General features: G+C 51.6%; 1 protein-coding gene across 1 annotated transcript in view; it reads right to left on the reverse strand.

Moving 5' to 3' along the window:
* The window catches only part of LOC132213936 (protein Daple-like), a 73,961-nt gene that overhangs the window by 10,444 nt on the left and 39,005 nt on the right, over window positions 1–24,512 (reverse strand). The window contains 4 exon segments of the mRNA XM_059660807.1: window positions 13,420–13,614; window positions 19,303–19,541; window positions 21,225–21,314; window positions 23,916–24,061. Of these exon segments, the coding sequence (XP_059516790.1) occupies window positions 13,420–13,614; window positions 19,303–19,541; window positions 21,225–21,314; window positions 23,916–24,061 (670 nt within the window).

Genomic DNA, 24,512 nt, shown 5'->3' on the forward strand with positions numbered 1-24,512 from the left:
GGCTGAGTGGGGACAGAATTGAGAACTTGACCAGTGACCAGCATGGTGGTGAGCTGATTTGTCTTGAAGGCAGTGAGTCTTAGCACTGCTCTGTGCGCAGGATGGGAATGACTCAGAGAGGACTGGACCGGGGGCCTGTTGGAGCCAGAGTGGCGGCTGCCCTGGACCCTTCCCCCTTCTCTCCTGGCCTGGCTCTAACGCCATGGCCTGAGCATAAGCCCCTTAAATGCTGAGGGGAAACCCATCGCTGGTGAGGACCTGGGAAAATGGAGCCCTGGACTCCAAACTATTGCGGCGACTCCTGATTATTTTTCTTCTTTTTCTCTTGCCACAATGGAAGAATCTTTTTATCTTTTTCTGTTTCCTTTCTTTGTTATTTTATTTTTTGTAGTTGACTTTATTGGAGAGACATCAATTAATAAAACCATACATGCTGTAAAATGAAATAAAATAGAATAAAATAAGTAAATCTTAAAAATTAAAAAAAAAAGCTGTGTGGGCCAAACTTCACACACCTATGTTCAAATTGAGTCCATGAGCCTCTGGTCATATGAGCTTTTTGGTATAAATCTTCCCCAGGAATCCCACTCGGATAATGATGATGGTGCTAATTTTAGTGGGTTTAGGTTACATTCCAGAATCTCCTTAAAAAAGAGGAAGTAGAATACTATCAAACAAAAACAACTGACAGAAACATAAAGAGAAAAAAACACACACAAAACAATGGAGGCACAGAGCTACTAGAAAACAAATGACAAAATGGCTATAGGAAATCCCCATACATCAATACTTAACCTAAATGTAAATAGTCTGAATTCACCAATAAAGAGGCACATAGTAGTAGAGTGAATCAAAAATCAAAACCCAATTAAATACTGCCTGCAGGAGACATATCTAAGCTGCAATGACAAAGGTAGATTCAAAGTAAAAGGGTGGAAAATGATTCTCCAAGCAACATCCACAGAAAAGCAGGTGTTGCCATACTTATATCTGACAAAATAGATTTCAAGATAACAAGAGACAAGGATGGACACTTTATAATGATAAAGGGGACACTACAGCAAGAAAACATAACATTTATCCTATCTAATAAAAGACAAAAAGGGTAATTAACTGTACCTCCGCTACGCTTCCCATTGGCTAATCAGGGCGATATGCAAATTAACTGCCAATAAAGATGGTGGCCAGCAGCCATGCAGCTGAAGCGAACATGAAGCTTGCTTGCTCCAGTGATGGAGGAAGCCAAGGTTCCCTGCCTGCCGTGGCCTGGCTCTGAGCCTGAAAGCAACAATGTTTTAATTATAGAAGCTAAACAAACCCCAGGTACCTGCTTTCAGCCGGCCATGGCCTCAAAGCTGGGAGTGCCAGTGATGGCAACAATGTTTCAATTATAGAAGGTAAATAAATCCCAGAATTAAAAAAGAAAAGAAAAAAAGGAGAGGCTGGGAGCTTCAGTCACTGGCCAGCCTGAAAACAGTCCTCAGCCCCTCACCCAGACTGGCCAGGCACCGCAGTGGGGACCCCCACTCTGAAGGGGGTGTGACCAGCTGCAAACAGCCATCAGCCCCTCACCCAGGCTGGCCAGGCACCCCAGCAGGACCCCCACCCTGATCCGGGACAAACTTCAAGGCAAACCAGCCAGTCCCCACCTGTGCACCAGGCCTCTATCCTATATAGTAAAAGGGTAATATGCAAACTGACCCTAACAGCAGAAAGACTGGGAATGACTGGTCAGTATGACACTCTGGAAAACTTAAATAGGCCAATCAACAGTGAAGAAATTGAAACAACCATCAAAATCCTAAAAGTCCAGGGCCAAAAGACTTCACCAGTTATTTCTACCAAATGTTCAAAGAAGATTTGAAACCTATCCTTCTCAAACTCTTCAAAAAAATGGAAAAAGAGGCAATACTTTCCAACACATTCCATGAAGTCACTATAATCCTGATACCAAAACCTGGCAAAGATAACACAAAAAAGAAAACTACAGACCAATATCTCTGATGAACACAGATGCAAAAATCCTAAAGAAAATACTAGCAAATCTAATACAGCAGTACACCCCAAAAAACAGTACATCACAATCAAGTGGGTTTCATTCCAGGGTCACAAGGATGGCTAAACATACACAAATTAATCAATGTAATACACCACATTAACAAAAGAAAGGATAAAATCATATGATCTTATCAATAGATGCAGAAAAGGCATTTCAAATGATACAGCATCCATTTATGATTAAAACACTCAATAAAATAGGAAAAGAAGGAAAGTACCTCAACATAATAAAGGCCATAAATGATAAACCCTCAAGTAATCTCATGCTCAATGGTGAAAAACGGAAAGCTTTTCTTCTAAGATAAAGAACAAGACAAGGATGTCTACTCACCACTCCTATTCAATATCCCTGCAGTGCTGGAAGGTCTAGCTAGAGCAATAAGGCAAGAGAAAGAGATAAAAGGCATCCAAATAGGGAAGGAAGAAGACAACTGTCACTTTTTGTGGATGCCATGATTCCATATATAGAAAACTCTAAAGATTCCACCAAAAACCTATGAGAAACAATAAACACAGTCAAATTACAGGATGCAAAATCTATGTGCAAAAATCCATTGCCTTCCTATATACTAACAACAAAACTTTAGCAAAAGAAATGAAAAAAGAAGGTGATACTGAGGCTTAAAAAGAGGGTAGATGATTATCTCAAGTTAATAGCTCTAATAGAGCCAAGATTTGGACCCAAGCCATCCGTTCCAGAACCGAGCTCTCAACGGCAGATGCTCTGGTCCATTTGGTCCAGTGCGCCCACATTGCTCCAGCCTGCTTCCTTGGGAAACTCCCTTCTTCTCCCTCCTGTCTTCTGGAAGCCACAGGGGTGGGGGGCGAAAGGGATGTGTAGAGCAAAGCATCTCAGTTTTGTATTCTTAAACCATCTCACTTCTCTTTTGTCCTCACAAGCCTGCTGGGAGGTGGTCATGGCTAGTATTTATCTCCATTTTACAGAGTCCCAGCTACAGCAAGTGACCTGCCCAAAGCCACTGACTCCAAGTCAGTGGTCTCTCCTCTGCCCACTGCTAAATCCCCAAGAGCCTTCCCATGCCCTCTCCGCCCGCATCTCTCTTTGGCTTGAGGATTACCTGCATCCACAGGATTACCTGTGTCCACACCATTGCCAGCCAGGAGGCCCTACCCACCAGCGACCCCAGCCTGCGCTCTGCGGCCACTCATAGGCCAGCTGTGTCCTCCTCCAAGGCCCAAGCCCTTGTTTGGACTGTAACCCCCCACCCCCCGCCTCCCCACACCTGACAGCTGCCCTTGGCTTAAGAGGGAACAGGGAACACACAGCCTGGCAGGAAGACAAGGAAGTGTTGGGTCAGCTGTGCGGAGGAGCTCTAGGAAATGGTTAACTGTCTTTTCACCCACGAGGACCACAGGGTTATATTGGCCTCATAGAATGTGTTAGGAACTAATTACCAGGTGGTCACGGTGCCAGCAGAGGGGTGGCTGCTAAACCAGAAGAAACACCCCACCCGGAAGAGGAACTGGGACGCCCCGAGCTGTTGTTCAGCACTGGCAGTGCTCCCTCCAGCGTGCCTGCACCTGGAGGAGCAGCTCCTTCAAGCCCGCACTCTCACCACTTCCCAGGGCCTGAACAAGAAGATCCAAGGGTGGGCAGGGACAGCACAGAGGACCTCCTACTGGTCTTGTTGAGAATTCATGGAGTCCTTAGGGTCCTCTGCCCCCCAGGCTCAAAATGACAATAACAATATTCACAGCTCCCAGTTGTTTTTTAGATCTTTATTGTTGAAAGTATTACATCTGTCCCCTTTTTCCTCCTATTGACCTCTTCAAACCCACTCCCCTCCCCCACCCAGGCCTTCACCACCCCTTTGAGTGTGGCCGTGGAGTATGCATATATGGAAACTGGTACACGTTCTTTGGTTGATCTCTTCCCATCTCTGTCAGCTTCCCTCTGACAGAGCTCCCAGGTTTTGAGCACTTTGTGCCAGGCCCTGTTCTAAGCACTGAAATGCATGAGCTCATTTGATCCTCACCACTCTGAGGTAGATACTTTTATCCCCATTATACACATGAGGGAACGAGGCACAGAGAGGTCAGGTAACTTGCCCAAAGTCACACAGGTAATAAATGGAGGCACTGAGATTCACACCCAGGCAGGTGAGTCCACAGCCATCATCACCACCTGTATCCCATCTTAAACCACCCTGAGCTGGACCCTCAGCACCTTGTTCTTTCACACCTGCATATCAAATCCCGTGACCCTTTCCACTCAAAAGACCTCTTGAACGCCAGCCCCAGTTTTCAGACAGGAAAGTGACTTCCCCTATGGAGCATCTTGTTTGCCCCAGGCAATCTGTGCTGCGGGCCCTCAATGCTCCCTTGACTCCCTTCCCAGCATTCTTTGCACTGCCCAGTGGGGTCGCTGTCCCACAGCTGTCTCTCTGCATGGCCTTCCTTCCCCCCAGTGCCTGGCTCACAGCAGGGTGCCCCACTCCTGTCTGTGAATGAGTGTCTGGGGTTGGGCGCTGCAGGAGTTGGTTGTCAGGACAGGTTGGAGGGGCAGGGATGGAGGGCAGCTGGAGTGCAGCAGGGAAGTAAAGGCAGAGGTGGGTGTCTCACTGTCTAACTCCTCTGGGCAGCTTCCAACTCCATACCTTCTGACTGGGCCCAAGGCGAGTCTCTGGAAGGAAATGTACAGTGGCAAGAAGGCAGAAGATACCCCAGCAGCTGGCAGGGAGGCAGAGGGAGCAGGTGGATGGGACAGCAGGGAGTTTTGCTTTTCTTGCTGAGCACTCGCCCAGCAACCTCCCAGCAGGCTCTTCTCTGGGGCTGGATCAACCTCTTCTGCTTGTCCTCATTGTGAAATTTCTCCTTCTTGCAAAATCTTCAGGAATGGAATTTTCCAAATTAACTATTCATGCCATAAAATTGCACGTGTGCTTTTTAAGCATTGCTGAACTGAAAGCAGTGAAGAGTTTGGCCTTGAAAGCCATAGTGCACGAGTTTGAATCCCACCTCTGCTACCTACTAGGAGGGTGGCCTGGACAAGTCCCTAACCCTCTCTGTACTGGGTCCTTGTGGGTGAAACCTTGTGGGACAAGGCTTCAAAGGGGGCTGAGATGACTGCATGAGGTAAAGCCCTCAGCTCACCACCCAGCACGTACTAGGTTCAATAGATGTTGGCTGTTACTATTCCTGTCCACTCCAAGTACCCTTGTGTCTGTAGCTCTTCCCTTTGGAATGTTCACTGTGCCCTTGGTGCTTAGGAGCAATCTCTTTTCATCCCAAGTAGTTTTATTCTCTGAGGTTTGGTGAATAGTCTAAGGCAGCCGTGGGCAAACTACGGCCCGCGGGCCGGATCCGGCCATTTGAAATGAATAAAACTATTGGAAAAAAAGACCGTACCCTTTTATGTAATGATGTTTACTTTGAATTTATATTAGTTCACACAAACACTCCATCCATGCTTTTGTTCCGGCCCTCTGGTCCAGTTTAAGAACCCATTGTGGCCCTCGAGTCAAAAAGTTTGCCCTCCCCTGGTCTAAGGCCACTCAGTTCTGAGTGCCTGAGTCAAGAATTGAATGGAGTCCTGACCTGCCAGGATCATGCTCACCTCATCTTAACCCATGGGGAAGAAGTGTGTGTTTGAAAGCCCAGCAGCAACTGGATCCAGAATCCTGGCTCCCAGGGCACAGTGCCTGCTGCGTAGAACCTTTCGTGCAGCGAGTCCTGGCAGGGCGGCCACATTGCATAGTCCAGGGGAGGGGGAGACTGTACACAGCACTTGGTGGCCCGGTGTCTCGGCCTCTGTTGTAGCCCACAGTCTCTGTTTACAGATGTCCAAACATATCTAGAGCCTGTCACACTCTACTTTTCAATTAAAACAAGGTTCGTTTTGCTTCATGCTTCACTTTTCAGAAACAGAATAGCATGGCGTCTGTACCAGTTACTTAAAGATCAGAGTGGCCTGTGGGTTCCGGCTGCTCCTCTGGCCGAGCCTTTGTTACACAGCAAGGAGCTAGGACAATTCCAGGGCAGGAGGAATGGGCAACTGAGACAGGAAAGTTAAAACAAGGCCAAACAGGGTGGGCCATTTGCAACCAGCTTATGAATAACAAGCCATTATTTTCTCTAGCCAAGGACACGGAGCAAATGGGTAAAAGCCTCCCTAAGGAGAGAATAAGAAAAGGAGAGGAGGGGAAAGGGAAAATGGCAGTTTTATTTGTTTTTACTCCCTAACAGACACGCCAGCAGTCTCCGGCTTGGCAAGATCAAGTTGCCAGGTGCCTCTCATGAATTCTGGGAAGGCCATGCCAAAGTAAAGAGGGGCCTTGAGAATGAATAGGCACCAAACAGTCAGCAGAGGAATTTTGAGACCTACAATCAGGAGGATGTAAAACGCCTCAGACCCCCACTCAACCGGCTCTTCAGATTAGCTGAGAGCCTGTTTGCACTTCCTAAGCCAGATGGATAGGTCTGCTCGCCCTGCTTCTTTAATAAAGGTGCTTGCTTTAACTGCTTTAGTAAATCGGCTTAATCACACGCAATCATGGTCTCTCGAATAAATTCATTTCCATGATAAGGATTGAGGTTGGGGAAAGCCCTCTCCATGGACTCGGGTTGGGGAAAGCCCTCTCCATGGACTCGGGGCTGCCCAGTGTCACCTTTCTGGTGTCGGGGAAAAGGTCCTCAAACACGTTCCACCTGAATGAGGAGCTGAGAGAGCTTCCTTTCATTGCTGTGTTTCTCGGTGTTGAGATACCTAGTTCTTGGCAGGAGCAACACCACCAGGCATTGGCCTTGTGCACAGCACCCAGATCACTTAATTAAAATGAAGTACAATTACTTTCCAGAACCTTCTAGGACCTAGAAAAGGGTCAATTATGGCCTATGCTCATGGAAAGCTGATCTGAGACGCTGCACTGATAGCTGTCTTTCTTGCCCACAAAAACCACTACAGTAGGCTGGGCCCCAGAGACAGGGCCAGAATCTCTCCATCCAGCATGAGAGGCGTTGATGTCATTCCCTCTTTCCAGTCTCCAGGGTTTGCGGCCTTGGCATTTGCATTTTCCCAGTGTCAAGCCCAGGGAGGCACAGGGCAAGTGCGCAGAAATGGCAGCAGATGGATGGACGTATGAGCTGCTGCCACAGGCCGGAGTGTGCTGGGGACTTTTTACAGGCCCCTAACATCCACTCTCTCTTTTTGTTGTTGTTGTTAATCTTCAACTGAGGAGATTTATTTCTGATTGATTTTGAGAGAAAGTGGAAGGGGTTAAGCGGGGGGGGGGGGGGCGGGGGGGGAGGTGAGGGGGAGGGGCGGGGCAGGAGGAACATCAATGTGAGAGAGACACAAGGACTGGTTGCCTCCTGCACATGCCCAACCAAAACTGGTGGATCAAGTCTGCAACTGAGGTACGTGCCCTTGACTGGAATCCATCTTGAAACACTTCAGTCCATGGGCTGATGCTCTAACCACTGAGAAAAGCCGGCTACGACTTGCCACTCGCTTTTGTATGGCCTGTGAGCTAAGCAGTATTTTTATATTTTTAAATGATTAATTTTTTTTAAAAAAAACACAGACTTTTGTGAAAACTCTATAGAATTCAAAGGACAATGTCCACAAGTAAAGGGTCATTGGAGCACAGCCTTCCCGTTTATTGACAGATGGCCTAGGACCGCCTCCTGCCCAGCGGCAGCGTAGAGTAACTGCACAGAGACTGCATGGCTCAGGCCCTCCATGTTGGCCGTTCTGCCCGCTCCCTGCACAGATGGAGAGAACAGCCTCCCAGGTCTGGGCGGGCTGCCAGCACAGTCACTTTCTGGCTAGTGGTTATGTCCCCCATCCAAGCCAGCTCTGCAGCCAGGTGGCGCCAGCCCCACCCCATCCCTCTCTGTGACTTTGCTGTCCAGGTCTCCCCTCTGGTCCAGGTCCATCTGAGGGGAGAGAGGAAAGAGCACTCCCAGGCCTCACACAGCATAGGGGGAGCGCGGTCAGGCTCCTCCAGGAACTCCTCCAGGGTGACCATCCTCTGCTCTGGGGGACCCAGGGCTGCCCCCACGCCTGGGGCTGGGCCACACCCCTCTTCTGGATGCCTCCTGGTGGAGAGGCCCATTCTGGGTGGCGGGTATGTCTGGCGGCTGAGGGTAGTGTGTCCTGGGGTGCTGGCATCGTGGGGCGGGGCAGAGTGCTGGGCATCAGGTCCTCACTGCTCTTTGGTTTGCGGTGGAGCCGGCCGGGTCAGAGGAACCTGGTGTCAGGGCAAGGGGACACAGAGGGACACACATCAGTCTCTCACTCTCGCTCACCTACCTCCAGTGGGCTCTGTGCTGCCTCTGCTCATGGAACACAGGGAGCCCTGCTGGGGAGCCCAGAGCACACTTCTCCCAGGCTGGCACTGGGGATGTCAAGGACATGCTGGGATTCTCTAGAAGTTCACAGTGGGGTTTAAAAACAAAATAACGTGGGAGGGAAGTGCAGAGCTCCTGCTAAAGCTGAAATTAGCAACAGCTGTGAGGCACCACACTCCTTAACCCTTGGGACAGCGTAGACAGACCATCTTCTGCACCATTAACAAACTTAAACGCTGTAAAGGAATCACACTCACCCGTGTCCTCTGACTACGATGGACCGGAACTCCCGGCCCTGTGCCCATCCGGAAGCTGCAGGAACTCAGACTTGTAGGATGGGTGGCTCGCCCAGGTGCCCAGAGCTGGTCAGTGAGGAGAAGGGATCTGAACCCAAATCCGTGAAAACTCCCAGGCCTGAGCCTGAAACTGCGTAATGTGCCCTATGGAGGCAAACCCATCATGCTGTGAAGAACTTGCTAATTGTCTTCTTTAAATAATACAAACAACACAAAGCTCAGAGCCCAGATCCAAGGGCACTGTAAAGTGCCCAGAAGGAAAGCCGACTTACCCTTCAGGCCCCGAGGTGAGCTGTCACTGGACGCATCCCTATGGCTCTCCAAGCTGCCTGGCTGGGACCTGAGAGGAAAGGACAATCCTTAACCGAAAGGGCCGATGACCCACTCTAGCCCAGACTCAGCCCTCCAGTCTGACCACGAGGACATAACAGAGCGATTCTGCCACAGCTCAGGGGAGCGCCCCCAGGAGCACAGACCCGGATTCTGGAGACGCCCCAGGAGGGGACCCGCCTCCCCTGAGTGCCAGGCCCCACGCACAGTGGGCATGGGCTGTGCGGGATGACAGCCTGTGCTTCCGTGTCTGTGAGGTCTGGGACTGGGCTCAAACAAAGGAAATTTCACGCAGAACTCTGGTATAGACCAATCAGGGTGGCTCTGGGAAAGCGAAGGGTTGGAGGGGTGGAGAGCCCACCCTTACTACACATGGAGCTTTCTAGAACACGTGGAAACACTCTGCCTGGACCAGGACAGTGGCACCTGGTGAGGGCGGGAGCCAGCACAGGGCAGAGTGTGCGCGCCCACGTGTGCACAATGAAGCCTGAGCCCGCTCCAGTGCCCACTTCCCCTCGGTGGTCCGAGGGGCGGGTGCTGGGGTCTCAGGAGGAAAGAACATGCTGGCTTTCCGTGGCTGTTTGCTGTCCTTCAGCTCCTTCTCTTTTTTGTCTCAAATTGACAGCTGCCCCAAAGGGAAAAGAAATGGACCTCCCCCGTGACTAGTGTGGGGCAGCCGCCCTCCTGGCTGCAGTGTATCTGGGGCAGCCCTCCCTGCCTCCCTGGGATCAGAGGGGGAGCACCTGCTGCAGGGAATCAGCACCACCCGGCCAGGGCCGGGGGTCCCTTCCAGGCCTGCAGACCTCCCCTCCTGGTCCACGCCCCCAGCACACGCAGTCCCACGGCCCCACCCCAGGTATCATCAGGCTGGTGCCGCTGCACAGTCACAGCTGGGGACAGGGACTGTGTGCTCGCCGTCCCTGCACACAGCTGGTGTTGAGCTGAACTGCACTGATAACCAGGGACACACTAGGAGCGGATCTGCTTCTGCCCCGCCAAGCAGTCTGCTCTGGACTCACTGGGGCAGAGGGCTCCCAGGTCCCCAGCCCTCGAGTGCTCCCCAAATAGCAGGCATCAGAAAAAGTCTCTTAGCAGCGGGGTTTGGGGTGAGCCAACAAGTACTTGGTTCCCGTGAAGAGCACAGAAGCAGAACCAGCCCCCTCTTTGAGAAGGAAAAACTGGAACAAAAAACCCCACATTCCTCTTGGAAAAGGACGTGTCACTGAAAGGCAACTGTGATACAGATCAGCGGCTCCCAAAGCCTCCGTCCATTCCAGCCCTGCTCTGCATACCCCTTTGCCTCTGTCTCTTGATGAGAGAAGCTCAAGGAATCAGAACACTGAGGAAGATGATCCCTGTCCTCAGCGGATTCGGCATAAATCTGCCCCCTCGGTGACACTTCCAAGAACGGTGGCCGACTCCTCCTGTCCTGTTACCCTCCACCCAGTGTGAAGAGGGTGGGCTCTGCAGTGTCACACTGCCCCCCCACAGAGCCTGTCTCTGCCCATAAGTTGCAGGAGCCCATGCCAGCACCATGGAGCTTTCTAGGCAATGGGAGAGGGGGAGATAGGGCTCCTCCTGCACTTATTGTTGATACTTCAGAAGCCGAAGCCAATGTAAACGCTCTCAGTTTTTGTTTTAATTAAAAAGTTAGCTCCCCACCCTCCTAGGGTTTTGTTCTTCGGAAATTATAAAGACCCAAAGCGACTGTTAATGGTCGAGAAGGCTGGTCTAATTGCCTGATTCCCTTCTGCCTCCATGAGATGGCAAGAGTTTCCACCAATTTCTAAGATGAAATTTACCACTGGGAGCTGCTCTGGGCAACTCCACTCCAGGTGAGGAAGGTGAGACCTTCCTGCAATCAGTGCTCTCTGCCTGGGCCACTAGGCCTTCCTTCAGGCAAGGGCAGTCCGAGCCTCCAGAAGAGTGACTCCCCATCACGGAGGGATGGAAGCAGGAGCTGCATGCTTAGGCCCCTCGGGGAGATGGGGAAGGGGTGTTGAGGAACTGCGGGTCCCCATTCCCGCTTCAGCATAACTACTCCACTTTCACCTCCTTTGTGTGTGGGACTTGCACACAGGCCTTAGCTTGAAGGGAAAGCACTGATGGTGGAAACAGGTCTGAAATCCAGGTTGAAGGGCACCACGCACCACCCACTCCCCGTGCTGCCTGTGGTTAGGAACCACTCACGGGGGCTGTCATCTGAATTCTAGCCCGTGGAGAATATAAGGCGGGTGAGTCAGTGGACTTGGAACATCCTCGGGAAACCTGGGCCTTTTGCCAGATGGCCACCTCTGACTCTGGCCCAGCCCTGAGTTGTGGTCGTGTCCAGCTCCTGGAGGAGGGAGGGGTGGGTGGACCCTGCCCTTAGGGCGTACATGCCCTGCATGTCCTATTCCCCCCATTTCTCCTGCTGGGACAGCCTCACACTCGGGACTCTCTCTGACTTAACTGTAAATCACTCTTCCACCTGCGCAATGACTGGAACTCCAAAGGACAGCAGTGTCCTGGCCTAAGGGCCATGCAGCAAAGGCAGCTGATACTTAGCATCCTGGGAGCCCGTCCCACCTCCAGGGCCAGCTGCACCCAAAGCAGGGCCTGAGAGCAATCCCCTCCCAGGGGCCTGGGCTCTCCGGCAGGGGCCGGGGGGGGGGGGCGGGGGGTGGAGGAAGGTAAAGGAAAGAACCACCACCTGAGGGAGGAGGCGGGTTCCCTAGAGAATGAGCCTGCACCAGCAGCTCCTCACCAGAAACTTCGGGAATCCATGGGCCACCAGTCACTGCTCTTCCCTGAGAAGGACTAGGATGCCCTATGCCTCAGGCCTGCCAGCTGCTCTCTGACAGCAGCCCTGGGTCCCCTCCAAACGGACACCAGGGTCTCCATTTTGCAGACAGTTCTAGGTCCCCCTGAGCGTGAGCACTGCGCTGCCAGGAATCGTCGTAGGCAGTCCTGGGTGTGCAGTGTTGGGGGCCCTCGGGCACGCTCCACAGGCATCTGAACAGGCCTGGGCTCTGGCTCAGTGGGGATCCAGGCTGAGGCAGCCCAATGGTTAGCCTGGAGGGCCGGGCCTGGAGCCACACAGCCTGCTGGCAGGCCCAGGGGAGGGGGTGCTCCCGGCTCCTGCTGGAGCCCAGGCAGGGCTTCTGCTCTGCAGAGCCTGGGAGACTGGGCCGACTGCTGAGTGGCCACAAGGAACACAGAGCGAGCCCGTCCCAGCTGCACAGGGCACAGCACCTCTGACACCCAACAGTCACTGGCTGCTGTGTCAGTGTCTGGCCAGGAGCACAGAGGGACTGCCTCCTGCCCTGTGCTCACTCACCTCACCTTCTCCCAGGGGTGCTCCTGATTTGTAAACCAGGGGCCAGGTCCTGAAGCTGAGCCAGGCAGCGTTGAGAGCAGAGGCCCTGGTGTCTTTGCTGGGCTTGTCAAATCACAGTTATGCTTGTCATAGCTTCCAGGGTTCAGTGGGAGGTAAGATTATGAAAAATCATAACCCCTTCTTTTCTTGTCAGTTTCCAACACCTCCAGGGCAGTCATTTCCAGCTCTTCTGCTGTCCTCAGACGTTGTCATCTCTAGGTCATAAGCAGAATGTCTTTTTAAGTTTTAAGCTGTATTTCTCCCATCTGTTGCATATTTTAAATTTCCCAGTGCTCATCTCCAGATGCTCCTTTTCACAGCATCCTGCTCTGGTTGCACCCTGCAAAGTGGCTAACTCTGATGTCATGACGGGCATTTTAAAGCTTTTGTCTCTGTAACAATGCCCGCTGACCCTGTTGCTCTCAAATCGGTTTGTCTCTGGTATTGCAGGGGTTCCTCAGGTGCCCGGGGACCCTGACCTCTCATGGGCTCCCCCTGGCAAGATGTGACCCAACTGCCCTGCTGGGAGTGTCTCCCGCTAATCAGATGCCTTGAAGAGGACCGTGATGTCCCATCTAAGGTGTGAGCACGCAGGCTACTGGCATCTAGGAGATATCCAACCTGTCAATCCTCCCCGAGTCCCCTTGTTTTTCAATCTAGGACACCTGCCCTCCACGCCATGGACCGGCCTCCAGTGCAGGGACCCTGTCAAGTCTCCTCCCTGGAGAATAAACCTCCAATGTTGCCTGATTTTAGCCCAAACTCTGGTTCACCTCCATTAGGAAGCCACCTGGTGCCACCAATTCCTGAGCAGTGGTGTGGGTCTCGGGGCTCATGCCCAGACCTCCAGATGGTGGAGTTACCCTCCCAAAGTCGCACAGCTGTAGGCCGAGCTGAGTTCTGAACCTGTGTCTGTGGGATGCCAAACCTGTCCACAGCGTCACCCACCTGCTGACCACCTCTCAGTCTGGGAGGCGCCTCCTGCCCCTGTGAGCCGGGGTCTTTGGGAAGGACCTTGGGCCGAGATGCTCATCCCTCTTGGTTCTGGAGGGACCCGTCACTCACCGTGGGTGTGGCCTGGGTGCCGGGAGGTGGAGGTGGAGCTGGAAGGAGCTGTAGTGATGGCTGAGGATGAACAGGCCCCGGAGCCCAGCTCTGATGCCTGGGGCTTGGTGGCTGGGTCAGCGGAGGCATCTCCTCGAGTGCGGTCAAGGCTGCCTCTGGGTGAGGCCACTCCCTTTGGTATTAGGTCCCCAGGGCCTGGGCAGAGAAGGACAGTGAGAAATGGGGCTGCAAAATCCCATGCCAAGGTGGGGCAATCACACTGAGCCATAGAAGCAGAGGCAGCAGGGCCAGGGAGCCCAGGGACAAAAGCTGGGCTGTGTGCCTCACGGGCTGTGGTCTAAAGGGGGGGGGGCCCTGGCAGCACCCTGAGTTCGAGGCCCCGGGAGGCCGGCCCTGGCTCTATCCATGGCACACAGCGTGAGCCCCCAACAGCCGGGAGGAAATAAAGGGTGAGCTCAGGAGGCTCAACAAAATGTTGGTAAAAGTCCAACACATTAGCTACTGGGCCCCCTGTCGTGCCCCTCAATCCCTGATCACTAGTGAGTAGACCTGGCCTGTGGCTGCTCAGGTCCACTCCCGACCTGTGGGCCAGGCCCTCCAGGTCCAGGATGTGCACCCTGCCAACGGGCTTCCCTTCTGATTTGAGAAAGAAGTTCACTGCCACCCTAACAGTCATCTGTTTAAGAAGTCTTCATCTCTCATGGTGACTGACTGCAAGAATGATTTTTACCTTGTATGTTTGGCAATCTCTGAATTTTCTACTGTGAACATATACAAAGTTAAATAATATCCTAATAAAAACAACAACAACATTGGAAGAAAAACACTCCTAAAATATCTTCGACTACCTCGTAGTAGGAAAGGGGATGGCTCTCCAAATACAAGTGAAAAACGAATGCGGCTGGAGTTCCTCAGAGCATCAGGACAAGGCTGTTTTGCACAGTGTCCTGCTCCAGGCAGCCTGAGGGCTATGGACCCGAAGCCATGCCCACTGTGGGGATTCTGGGCCCTCCACACTCTCCCAGGACCTGCCCCTCTTGCTCTTCAGCCCCCCAGTGTCTGGACTCATGGGGAAGTTTTAAGCACCCAAGCCTTGCAATGTGAAATCAAGGGGAGATTTGGATTCTGAAAGATAACCTTGATGAGAAGCAAGATTGAAGTCTGGTGGGATGAATCTGACAGGCGTCCACTGCGTTAAGTCAGCTTGAGGAGCAGCAGGGAGGCGGATGCGCCAGACAGCAGCCAGGGCAGAGAGCGCGCGTTTCCAACAGCATGCTGGGCAGGCAGGCGGGGGACCAGCACACGGCAGCCCAGGAATCAGAGGGATGCATGTGACAAAGTCAGTGCCACATCAACTGACAGGAGCAGTGCGAGAGTCACCCCTTTACTTTTATGGTGACCTTGTGTTTATATGATAGTGGTTTTCCATTCACAGTACCGATAACAATCTTTCTTTTTAAAATAAAGTGGAAACCACAAGTCGATTCAAGGGAAAGTATGTAAGTATCACTCAGGTGAAATAGACTTTGCAAAATCATTGAGATGGTATGAGGATGCTGAAGACAGAAAACAATGCAGTAGCTAAAGGCCTCTGTGGACCAGCGCTCCAGCTGATGGTGACTGTGAGCCGATGTCCTGTCTGTCTACTGCTGCCCTCAGAGCAGCATCCAAGACGTCAGAGGACCTCAGCACGGTCCTAAAACGTCACTCTGGGCTGAACCCTGGCTTGGCAACATCAATCCGATTATTTGAGATGCTGAGTGGAGCAGTCAATTCTTCAAACACAGAACACATCTAAAAAGGGACTGCCAAGATTCTGCGCTCTGACACAGAAAGTGGAGACAAGGGCAGCAGATTTAAAGTTAGCTGCCCAAAAATAAGTCTTGAAAAAATCTCACTTGACAGGGGCCACATAGTTTCAGAAGCATAGCGACCGCTGATGAGTTCTGTGCTGCACAGGGGCATGGTCTACAAGCCTGCAGGTGCGAGAGGGGGGGCGGCACTGGGCCCAGGGCCTCACTTAGCACAGACACCCTGGCCCAGGGACCAGGTGTGGATGCCCCAAGGCTCCCCTAACACTGCCCTGTGCTGGAGTCAGGTCCAGAGGCTGGGACCACTGGTCTCCTTTAAAGTCAGAATCCAGGTTGGCTACTTTAAGCTTGGCTTGGAATTTGGGTCAGGAGGAGGGGTCCACTATGGGTCATCTGGCCTTTAGCTACTGTTTTTCTGTTTGTTTGTTTGAATTTCAGACATGAAGGCAGGTACATTGTGAAGACACTGATGGATTAGAAATCCCCAGTGTCTGAGAAAGGGAGGGGTTAGTTAGAAGCAGGTTCGATGTCAGAGGAAGAGGAGAACCTCAGGCGTTTACAGAAAGCCAGGCGGGACAATGGAGACTTGGGCTTTTCCTCGGTTCTGCTTCCCCAGAAGCGACTCTTTTTGTGCTGAGTTGCTAAATTGTGATCCCCTGGATAACCCAAGAGAGGAAGGAAAAACAAAACAAAACAGCAAATAAATGAAATGAATAATAACAAATGAGTGCGTTAGCTAAATGTTCTTGGGAAATCAGAGTCCTGTCCTGTCCAGGAGATTTGGAAACAATACCCACGGCACAACCAGAATCAGGACTCAGTGAGCCATTATGCTCTGACTCCACTTAATTAATTTAGTGGCATCCTTGTGTCCAGGATTTACTTAGCACGTGAGGAGGATTCTATATTGCTCTAGATGCCGATGCCTTAGACTATTTTTCAATGTCAATGTGTTAAACTATTAAATAAGAATGTTTACTAGTTTAGGTTTTTCTTACTCCTAGACCCTAACGACAAGCTCCCTGGCAACTTGGCTCTCACACAACTAACTCCTGCTCCTGTTCGAACACCTTGGGACACTTCCTGGGGTGCTTCTGGCTGCTGCAATGGGACAGGCCACCTGAACTGCTCACTAGTAGTCCTTGTGCATCTCAAACAGCCTCTTATGGAAGGATGAGTTTGAAATTCATCTTTTTCAGACCAAAACACTGTCAACATCAAGAATTATTCCCATTTAGATCCCTACGCATCCTCTACTGCAAACCTACACTTCATGACCTTTAAATTATGGAGTCTCATCAGAGCAGCCAATTGGCCTAACTTCCTTAACATGTCATGTACATGAGCATAACTTATTTATCCTATTTCTGACTTAGGATTCAAGTCCATAGCAGGCCTGCTGTTATTTCTCTGTCCACACCACCACCTGGTGGCCACAGCTCACACCACAGGAGAAAGAACCCACTATGCAATGCTGGTGCCCCAGGCTTGGTCAACACCTTCAGGGACCAAAGCAGCTTCAACTGCAGGCAGTGCTCACAGTGGTTAAGAGTTCAGGCTCTGTAATCTGTCAGACCTGGGTTCAGTTCCTAGCCCCACCCCTTATTCTCTGGGCAAGTGCTTATTCTTGTCAAGCATCACTTTCCCAGCCCTGAAAAGGGGATAGGAATCGTGCCTGCCTCACATGGCAGTTGGAACTAAAGGAGAGATGTAAAGTGTGAAACTAGCTAAAGGGTGCTGAGCCCAGAAAGAGCCCCCATTACATGGCTGTCGTTACTAATATCTACCACTGACCTCCTCATTCAGGGATCCAAACAGTTGTTTGTTTGTTTTATTAATCCTCACCTGAGAATATTTTTTTTTTCAGAGAGAGTACGAGGGAGGGGCAGCGTCAGAGAGAGAAACATCTATGTGAGAGAGACACATTGATTCAGTGCCACCCACACAGCTCAACTGGGCCGGGCATTGAGCCTTCAACCCAGGCATGTGTCCTTGACCAGAATCAAACCCTGGACTCTCTAGTCTGAGGGCTGACACTCTAACCACTGAGACAAACTGGCCAGGGCAGTCAAGCATCTTTTCTCTGAAAGTTTTGCTAGCTCTATTAGGCTGATTATCATTAATTAAGTCAACTTAGACAATAACACAAGGGGAGGTGGTGAATGTAAAAAAATTTATGTAGCCCCCATGAGCACCCGTGGCAACAGACGCCTCAAGATAAATGTTAATAAGCTTCATTATCATTTCCCTGCATGTGAGCATTTGACCTAATCCACCTCCTGTAAAGACTGGGAATGAGAGCATTAGTCCCCAAACACTGGTATGGATGCTAGTGCACACTTTGCTTTTTGCATTTCGAGGTCCTGAAGTGGTGAATGTCACCCAGAAAGGCATGTACACAGGTCACACTCAGGAGGCGGCTTGTCACGGGCTCTGGTGCTGTCACAGCCGCCCCTGAGAGGGCACAAGTCTCAGGCCTGGGCTGGTCTTCAGGAAGTCCAGGTGTCCTTCATAAAATTTAAATTCTCAGGGTGCATGTTTGGCAGGTTTATAGGTAAGTCATGTATGAAATGATATTTAAAACTTAATTGAAAACTAAGACAAGTTTAAGGCAAGTAAGGTGCACTTTCCCCCTTGTTGGAAGCCGGTCCATCCTTGCTGCTTGACACAGTCGCTGCAGGGAAGAAACATCTGCACAGCATATGTTTCAAGGGACCTGGCGTATATGGCATACTGTTTTTAATATGTTTGCTCCCCTACTTAGCACTATGTGTTTTAACCAAGGTCACCTCTCTGAGAAAGGTTGTTTCCCCAGGTGGGGATTTTTCCCTGGAGTTAGAAATTAACAGGACTAAGGAAGGGAATAAATCAGTAAAACCCCTTAACTAAGTGCCAGGAGGGTAGTTAATCACTTTAACTATGAACAATCACGATTAAGCTACATAATCTTTACTTAGGATAATCTCCTTCAGTTACTTCCTTGTAGCTTAACAGAAAAATAGAGTAGTGACCTTGGAATGGAGATAACAAAAGGCCCTAACCTTTGGAATAGAATGGATAGGATTAAAATCAACTGGTATAAATACAGATGTAACAGGAGAATAAAGACAGAACCTGGCTGGAGAACCTGACTAGAGAACCTGGCTAGGCTGCTGATCAACTGAACACTGTCTCCGTGTCATTCCTTCTTCCCCGACTCCGTCCACACCTTTGGGAACCCATGGACCTGCTGGGGCTGGACCCCAACAGCCCCTCTCCCAAACCTTAACATCTCTGAAATCAGGATGCAGGTTCGATCCTGACTCACAGTCACTGTCAGCCAGGTGGCAATTATGAAAAAATCGTCACTGCCACAACCCATTTATCTTCTTATGTGAGCACCCTTGTCCTGACTGCCTCTTAGATTCCATTAAATACATACAGCACATGCAACTAGGAATCCACTTCAGAACCTATGGCAATTCCACATGACAACCCTGAATGATGAGGTACAGTGCACCCCGTGGTGGCAGGACTCAAGGCCAGATCAAGTTAGAGAAGGAAACCAGACCCGCTTGTCAAAGCGACAGGAAGATCAGAGCCACAAGAGGCCTTGCTGAAGACCTTGCAACTGTCAATCACGTGTTAAGTGCACCGCGGATCTCCCTACAGAAATGGCCTGTTGTAGGCCTGGAGGAAACAGGGAACCCCAAAATCCTCTGCTGTGGAGCTTTTCTCTGCAGTAACTGTGTGGACACCAGGTCTGGATATTCGAGTCCCTACCACAGTGTCCATGAGGCATGAGGCTCCTCATGCTAAAGGAACTGAATTGTTCTGGGACGAGAGTACAACAACACTGGGGGTCATATTTCCTACTTGGGTGTTCACATACCAAAGGAGACAGATGTGCATGTGTGGAGCACGCCCCCTTCAGCATCCTACACACACACACACACACACACACACGCAAACACGCACACGCACACACATGTACACACCTAGCACGCAGTCTCCTTGGTTCTCCCATCCCTGAGGGAGACCTGAGATCCTCTCCCCTTCACTTCTTGCCTGCAGCCAGGTAAGCCCTTCCTACCTTTTCCCCTGGGCCCCCTGCAGGTGTCTTGCTCTTCTGTCACCTTTGAGCAGCATGGGGTGGCCTCGAGGGGCTCCAGCTGCGATTGAAGAGGCTGAGAAGTACTGGGCGAGGCCTGGGCTGAGGACCCCAGCGGCCAGGGAGGCCTCTCTGGGGTTGACTTTCGTCGTTCTCTGGAACCGCCTTTCTTTAGTTTGATGAGTTTGAGTAAGAATTTAGCTCCAATCCAGTGCTTTTTCCTGTAAGAAGTAGGTTTTTAGGATACAGCCAACCCTCACTGCCCCTCCAGCAGGTCTCGGGTGCCCTATGCGAGCTGGGATTTCCATCATCCGCCTGAGAAGGTGGCGCTTAATCTGGTTCAGAATGAGGGTGCTTTTTGCCATCACCATGCTCATCCCACCTGAGGCTCAGGAGGTGGCACACAATGTGCCGTTAATCTGCACAGACCCAGGGGTGGTAGAAGCCTTCATCGTGCAGGAACCCACACTAGCCCCTCGGAAAAACAGAACTTCAAACCCAGGTCTCAGCTCTTAATTACTGTGCCAAGGGCAGGAAGTGGTGCTGTGCTGACCTAATCATGCTGGTTGGCAAAATTCCACCAAAAGGCTATTTTCAGAAAGAGTCAGGGACCTCCTCACTTTCTGCTAGAGGTAATAATACGTGAAATAGGCTGGCATACTCTGCCCATTCCCGGCATTGAGGAATCTGGGTGAGGGGAAGAGGGCAGGAGAGTGGGCTGCTTAAAGTAAAAACAGTGAGCCCTGGACGGGTTGCCTGGTGGTTGGAGCATCAGCCTGAGCACTGAAGGGTGGTGGGTTCCATCCCCCGTCAAGGGCACATACCTGGGTTGCAGGTTCGATCCCCGGCCCCGGTCGAGGTGTGTGCAGATGGAAACCAATTGATGTGTCTCTCTCATCTCTCTCTCTCTCTCTCTCTCTCTCTCTCTCTCTCTCTCTCTCTTTCTCTCTCTCTTACCCACTGCTGTCACCTCCCTCCCTCCCTTCTACTCTCTCTAAAAATCAATGGGAAAAATACCCTTGGGTGAGGATTAAAAAAATAAGTAAATAAATGAAAACTGTGAATGTAAAGTGTAATACATTGCAGCTAACAGGAAATAAAGCATTCTAATCTAACAGGGACCATAGCTGGGTTCTGATCCTGGCTCTGCCACGAAACAGCACTGTGCTTACATAAGCCACTCAATTTCCTCATCCGTGCCTCAATTTCCCTGTCAACAGAAGGGTCAGGTGGCGGTTCTGAAATTTTGTGGTTCTGTGATTTCTACAGAGAGGCCCTGCCGGATTCATGTGATTTGACCTCAAGGCTGGGCTGGGACAGGACAATGGGAAGGTCCAGCTCCTGGGCTCAGGCCCTGGCCCAGGGGGAGCCCTGCTGGATGGAGGCCCGCAGTCTCGGGGACCAAGCCGGCCCACCACCGGGCTGCTGCTCTCTGTGGAAGGGAACGTGTTTGTGAACCTGCCCTGGGGGGTCCAGTGAACCCAGAGGAATGGAGGGCAGAACAAAAGGTTCCTGTGCTTGAAGATAGGGGTGCTGGTCCAGGCATCTGAGCCAAGCTTCCATCCCAAAACAGAAACCTGGTTTTCTAAGTCCTGCAATCTTGAGACAAAAGCTGATATGCCTGCTTTAGTGGCTCTAAAAGCACAGACTCTGCCCTTAAACAGGCTCCTGGCCAGCAGCATTCACCATCCCTCATGGGATAACCCTGAGAACTGAGGGCGGGACTGACAGAAACTCTAAATTCTTTCCATGCTGGGAGGGACCTGCACACAGGGACCTGCCATACAGCGGAAGGTACGCGCCCAACAAACTGGCCACTGCTCTAGATGCTACAGCTTCCCCCACTCATGAAAAAGCAAGCTTTCTGTCCTGGGTGTAAGCTACTGACGCTTAAATCAACTCACTTCTTTGGCGCTGGATCATGGAACTTGTGCTGAGCCATGCTTTTTTCTTCCAGTTTTTCATTTTGTCTCTGTAAGGCATTGAATTTGTCTCTAACAGAGGAGAGAGAAAAACAGTCTGGTTTTTAAAATAAAAGACATAAAGTGACGCATCACCCTGCCTGGGACCTGGCCCAGAGGAGCCAGTGTGTTTCTCGGACTCAGACATCACGGTGCTCATGACCACCATGACCCCTGAGCTGGGAATACGGGGATGGAAGCATGTGACGTGGGTCCAGGAGCCTAACACGTCGAGGAGACGGCTGAACACCGAGGGTCAGGCTGTACGTCACCTCAGGAGAGAGACCCCGAACCATCTGACACTCAAGCTGGGAAACCCCGAGTGTTCGGGCCACGTCAGCTCAGGACGTTGGGCACTCAGGTCAGACCCAGGGCTAGGCTAGCTCCTGTGGGTGCAGACCAACGATACCTTCAGTGGTGGGGAGGGGTCTGCCCTCGGTGACTTAGACGGGCATCAGGTTAAAAAGGTCAGTTTAGCAAAGTCAGACCCCAGACCTGGATCCACTCCAATGTCGGACTCCTGCTCATACTTCCAGGGAAGCAAACTCAAAGCCTTTTGGGAGCCAGACAGAGAAGATCAGGAGCAAAGCGGCCTGGGAGGACCTGAGGGAGGGGTGGGGCCTGTGGCAAGGCTGAGCGCTTGGTGCCACCTGGGACCTAACGCGGGGCCTGCAAACAGAGCGCCGCTCTCCATGTGGCAGAGCTTCTGACTGCATTTCCGGAAGGATCCAGAAGCCCCAGCTCTGAAGCACAATCTCTTAATTCCTAAATGTGGGAAGTCAGTTCACATTTATAAAACACAGAAAGGACCAGAGAGACACCTCTTAAACCTTGGGCTGCCAGAGGGCACCCCTGCTCCTGGGAAAGGGAGCCTGTCCTTCCTGAAGCAGAAGGCATGGCATGCTTTCCTGTTGTCTGTCTAGGAGCCATGCACGCAGTGCTCGCTATACAGCGCCCCGCACTGGGCGGCCAGCTCCTGTCCTGTTCCTGTCTCCTCACCCATGTGGCCTTGACAGCTCAGACCCCTGCTTTTCCTGCCTGAAAATGAGTCCTTGGCATCCAGGCAGCTGCTCAGGTTCCTTCAGTCAAGAAGGTGACCAGGCCCCCTAATCCACGGGCTTTCCCACGAGTTCACCGCGAAGTGAGCACCCGTGAGAAGTGATCGCTTGCAAACCACTGGATCCCTGGCCACGGACCTGCTCTGCTCCCAGCGCCCTCATTTCGGACTCTGTTCTTCTAGTCTGTGTTATTGTGTTCCCACAGCTGTCGCTTAGCCCCGCAAACTCATGGTCCAGCTATCCCAGACTGGGGCAGACTCCGCTTGGAGCAGGCTCAGGAAGCCTGCCCACTCTCTGACACTTTCTAATGCAAAACCATCATCAGATCATCCCAGGGTACCAGGTCCCCACTCTTCTAGTTTGCACCTGCCCAGCCTCTGCTGGTAATTTTTACCAGCTGCATTAGAGAGAGCCCTCTTCAGGATACAATCTCTCACGTCTACCCCAAAAGTACAGTGCGGTTTCCCATGTCAACCATCCTTGGTAGGTGTTGAGCTCCCTGTAGAAGAGCAGATGAATCTGGGAAATCAGTGAGCAGCATCGTCACCCCGGGGAGCTGGGATAGTGCCCCAGTGGCCACTGGGGCCATGTCCCTCTGTCCCACACTGGCCAGCCATTCCCGATCACAAGGAAGGACAGTCCCAGCAGCACAGCCCCGAGGGGTGAAGACCACCCTGGACCCACAAGATGCATCTCAGATGACTTGACTTCCAAACCACAAGGTTTCCAGCACCAAGGCTCTTCCTCCTGCCCTCATTTCTGGCAGCTTCCTAGGCCCTGTACACCAGCATCCCTTAATCACCCACTTCCCAGTGAATCCGACTCATTAGCCGGGCATGGAAGCCTTACACAGCTGAGCGCTGCCTCCTCCAGCCTTCCTTCTTGCCACTCCCTGCACCTTCCCTGCACCCAGACCACACCAAGCTCCACCTTCACGTTCTCCACCCTCTGTTCCCCCGACACACTGGCCAGCCTTCTCCCCATCCGTGTCAGCAGCAGAACTCCAACTCCCACCACCACACTTCCTTCCATTTCCAGGAAGCTCCTCAGCATCTTTCTGTGTGCACATAGCTCTGCTCACATCCCACCACCCCTACCGGTTCCTGAAGACCGGGTAACTGGTTCTGTGTACCTCGCAAGGCCAGGCCTGTCGGCAAAGGCAATGTCAGCAGAGGGAGGACAGCCACTGTGCACCAACAACCCACTCTCCAGCCCGTTAAGGGAAAAACCGACCCAGAAAGGGCTCAGCCTGTGATCTGAAGTCCTTCCCTAGGAGCCTCTCTTTATCACTGTTGTATTTTTCAAAGTGAACTTGATCCCAAAAGAAGATTAAGAAGCGTCTGGCAGGGGGCAGTGTCTCTGAAAAGCCAACAAAGCCAACCGCCCCTATTTGCAGAAATCTAGAACCATTCCCGGGAAAACGAGAGAAGGATGTGCTGGTAAGATGGTCTGTCCCCTTGCCTGGGACACCAGTGCACCCAGGGGTTCTCTGCTGCCCAGAATGGTGCGGTCTAGTCATGGAGCTGGAAGCCACGACCCCTCTGTTGACGGGTGTCCGTCAGCCCACACCCCTCACACGTACTGCTGCTGCTCCTCGTGGAGCTGGTCCTTGTCCTCCACGTCCTCCTGGAAAAGCCTCTGGTTCTGCTCTTTCAGCCTTTGGATTTGGCTCTGCAGGTCACGTTTTTCTCCCTCCAAGTTGCCCTTGAGGCGGGAGAGCAGCTAAAACACAGATGACAATGTCTCAAACACCACACACTCCTGTGATTCCACTGCTGAGAATCTACTTCCAAAAAGAGAAAAAGGCCACGTGCACAAAGATGGCCATTTTGGTATGATCTATGTTAGTTGTCATGACCAATACGGCCAATGCCATGGGGATGGCCAAGCCTTCTGCCGCTGCACCGTCCAATCAGGCAGCCACAGGCCATGTGTGGCCACTGAGCACTGAAAACGCAGCCAGTCTGAGCTGAGATGAGCCATAAGTGCAAAATACATAATAGGTTCCAAGGACTTAATAGTGATTCAAAAAATAATGTAAAATATCTCATTAATAAGCTGCCCGGTGCATGTGGCTTGGTTGAGTGTCATCCCATGCACCAAGAAATCACCAGTGTAGTTCCTGATGAAGGCACATGCCTGGGTTGCTGGCTCCATTCCCCTGTAGAGGGCA

This window comes from Myotis daubentonii, chromosome 12, assembly GCF_963259705.1.
Source record: "Myotis daubentonii chromosome 12, mMyoDau2.1, whole genome shotgun sequence".
In the NCBI taxonomy this organism is placed as follows: domain Eukaryota; kingdom Metazoa; phylum Chordata; class Mammalia; order Chiroptera; family Vespertilionidae; genus Myotis; species Myotis daubentonii.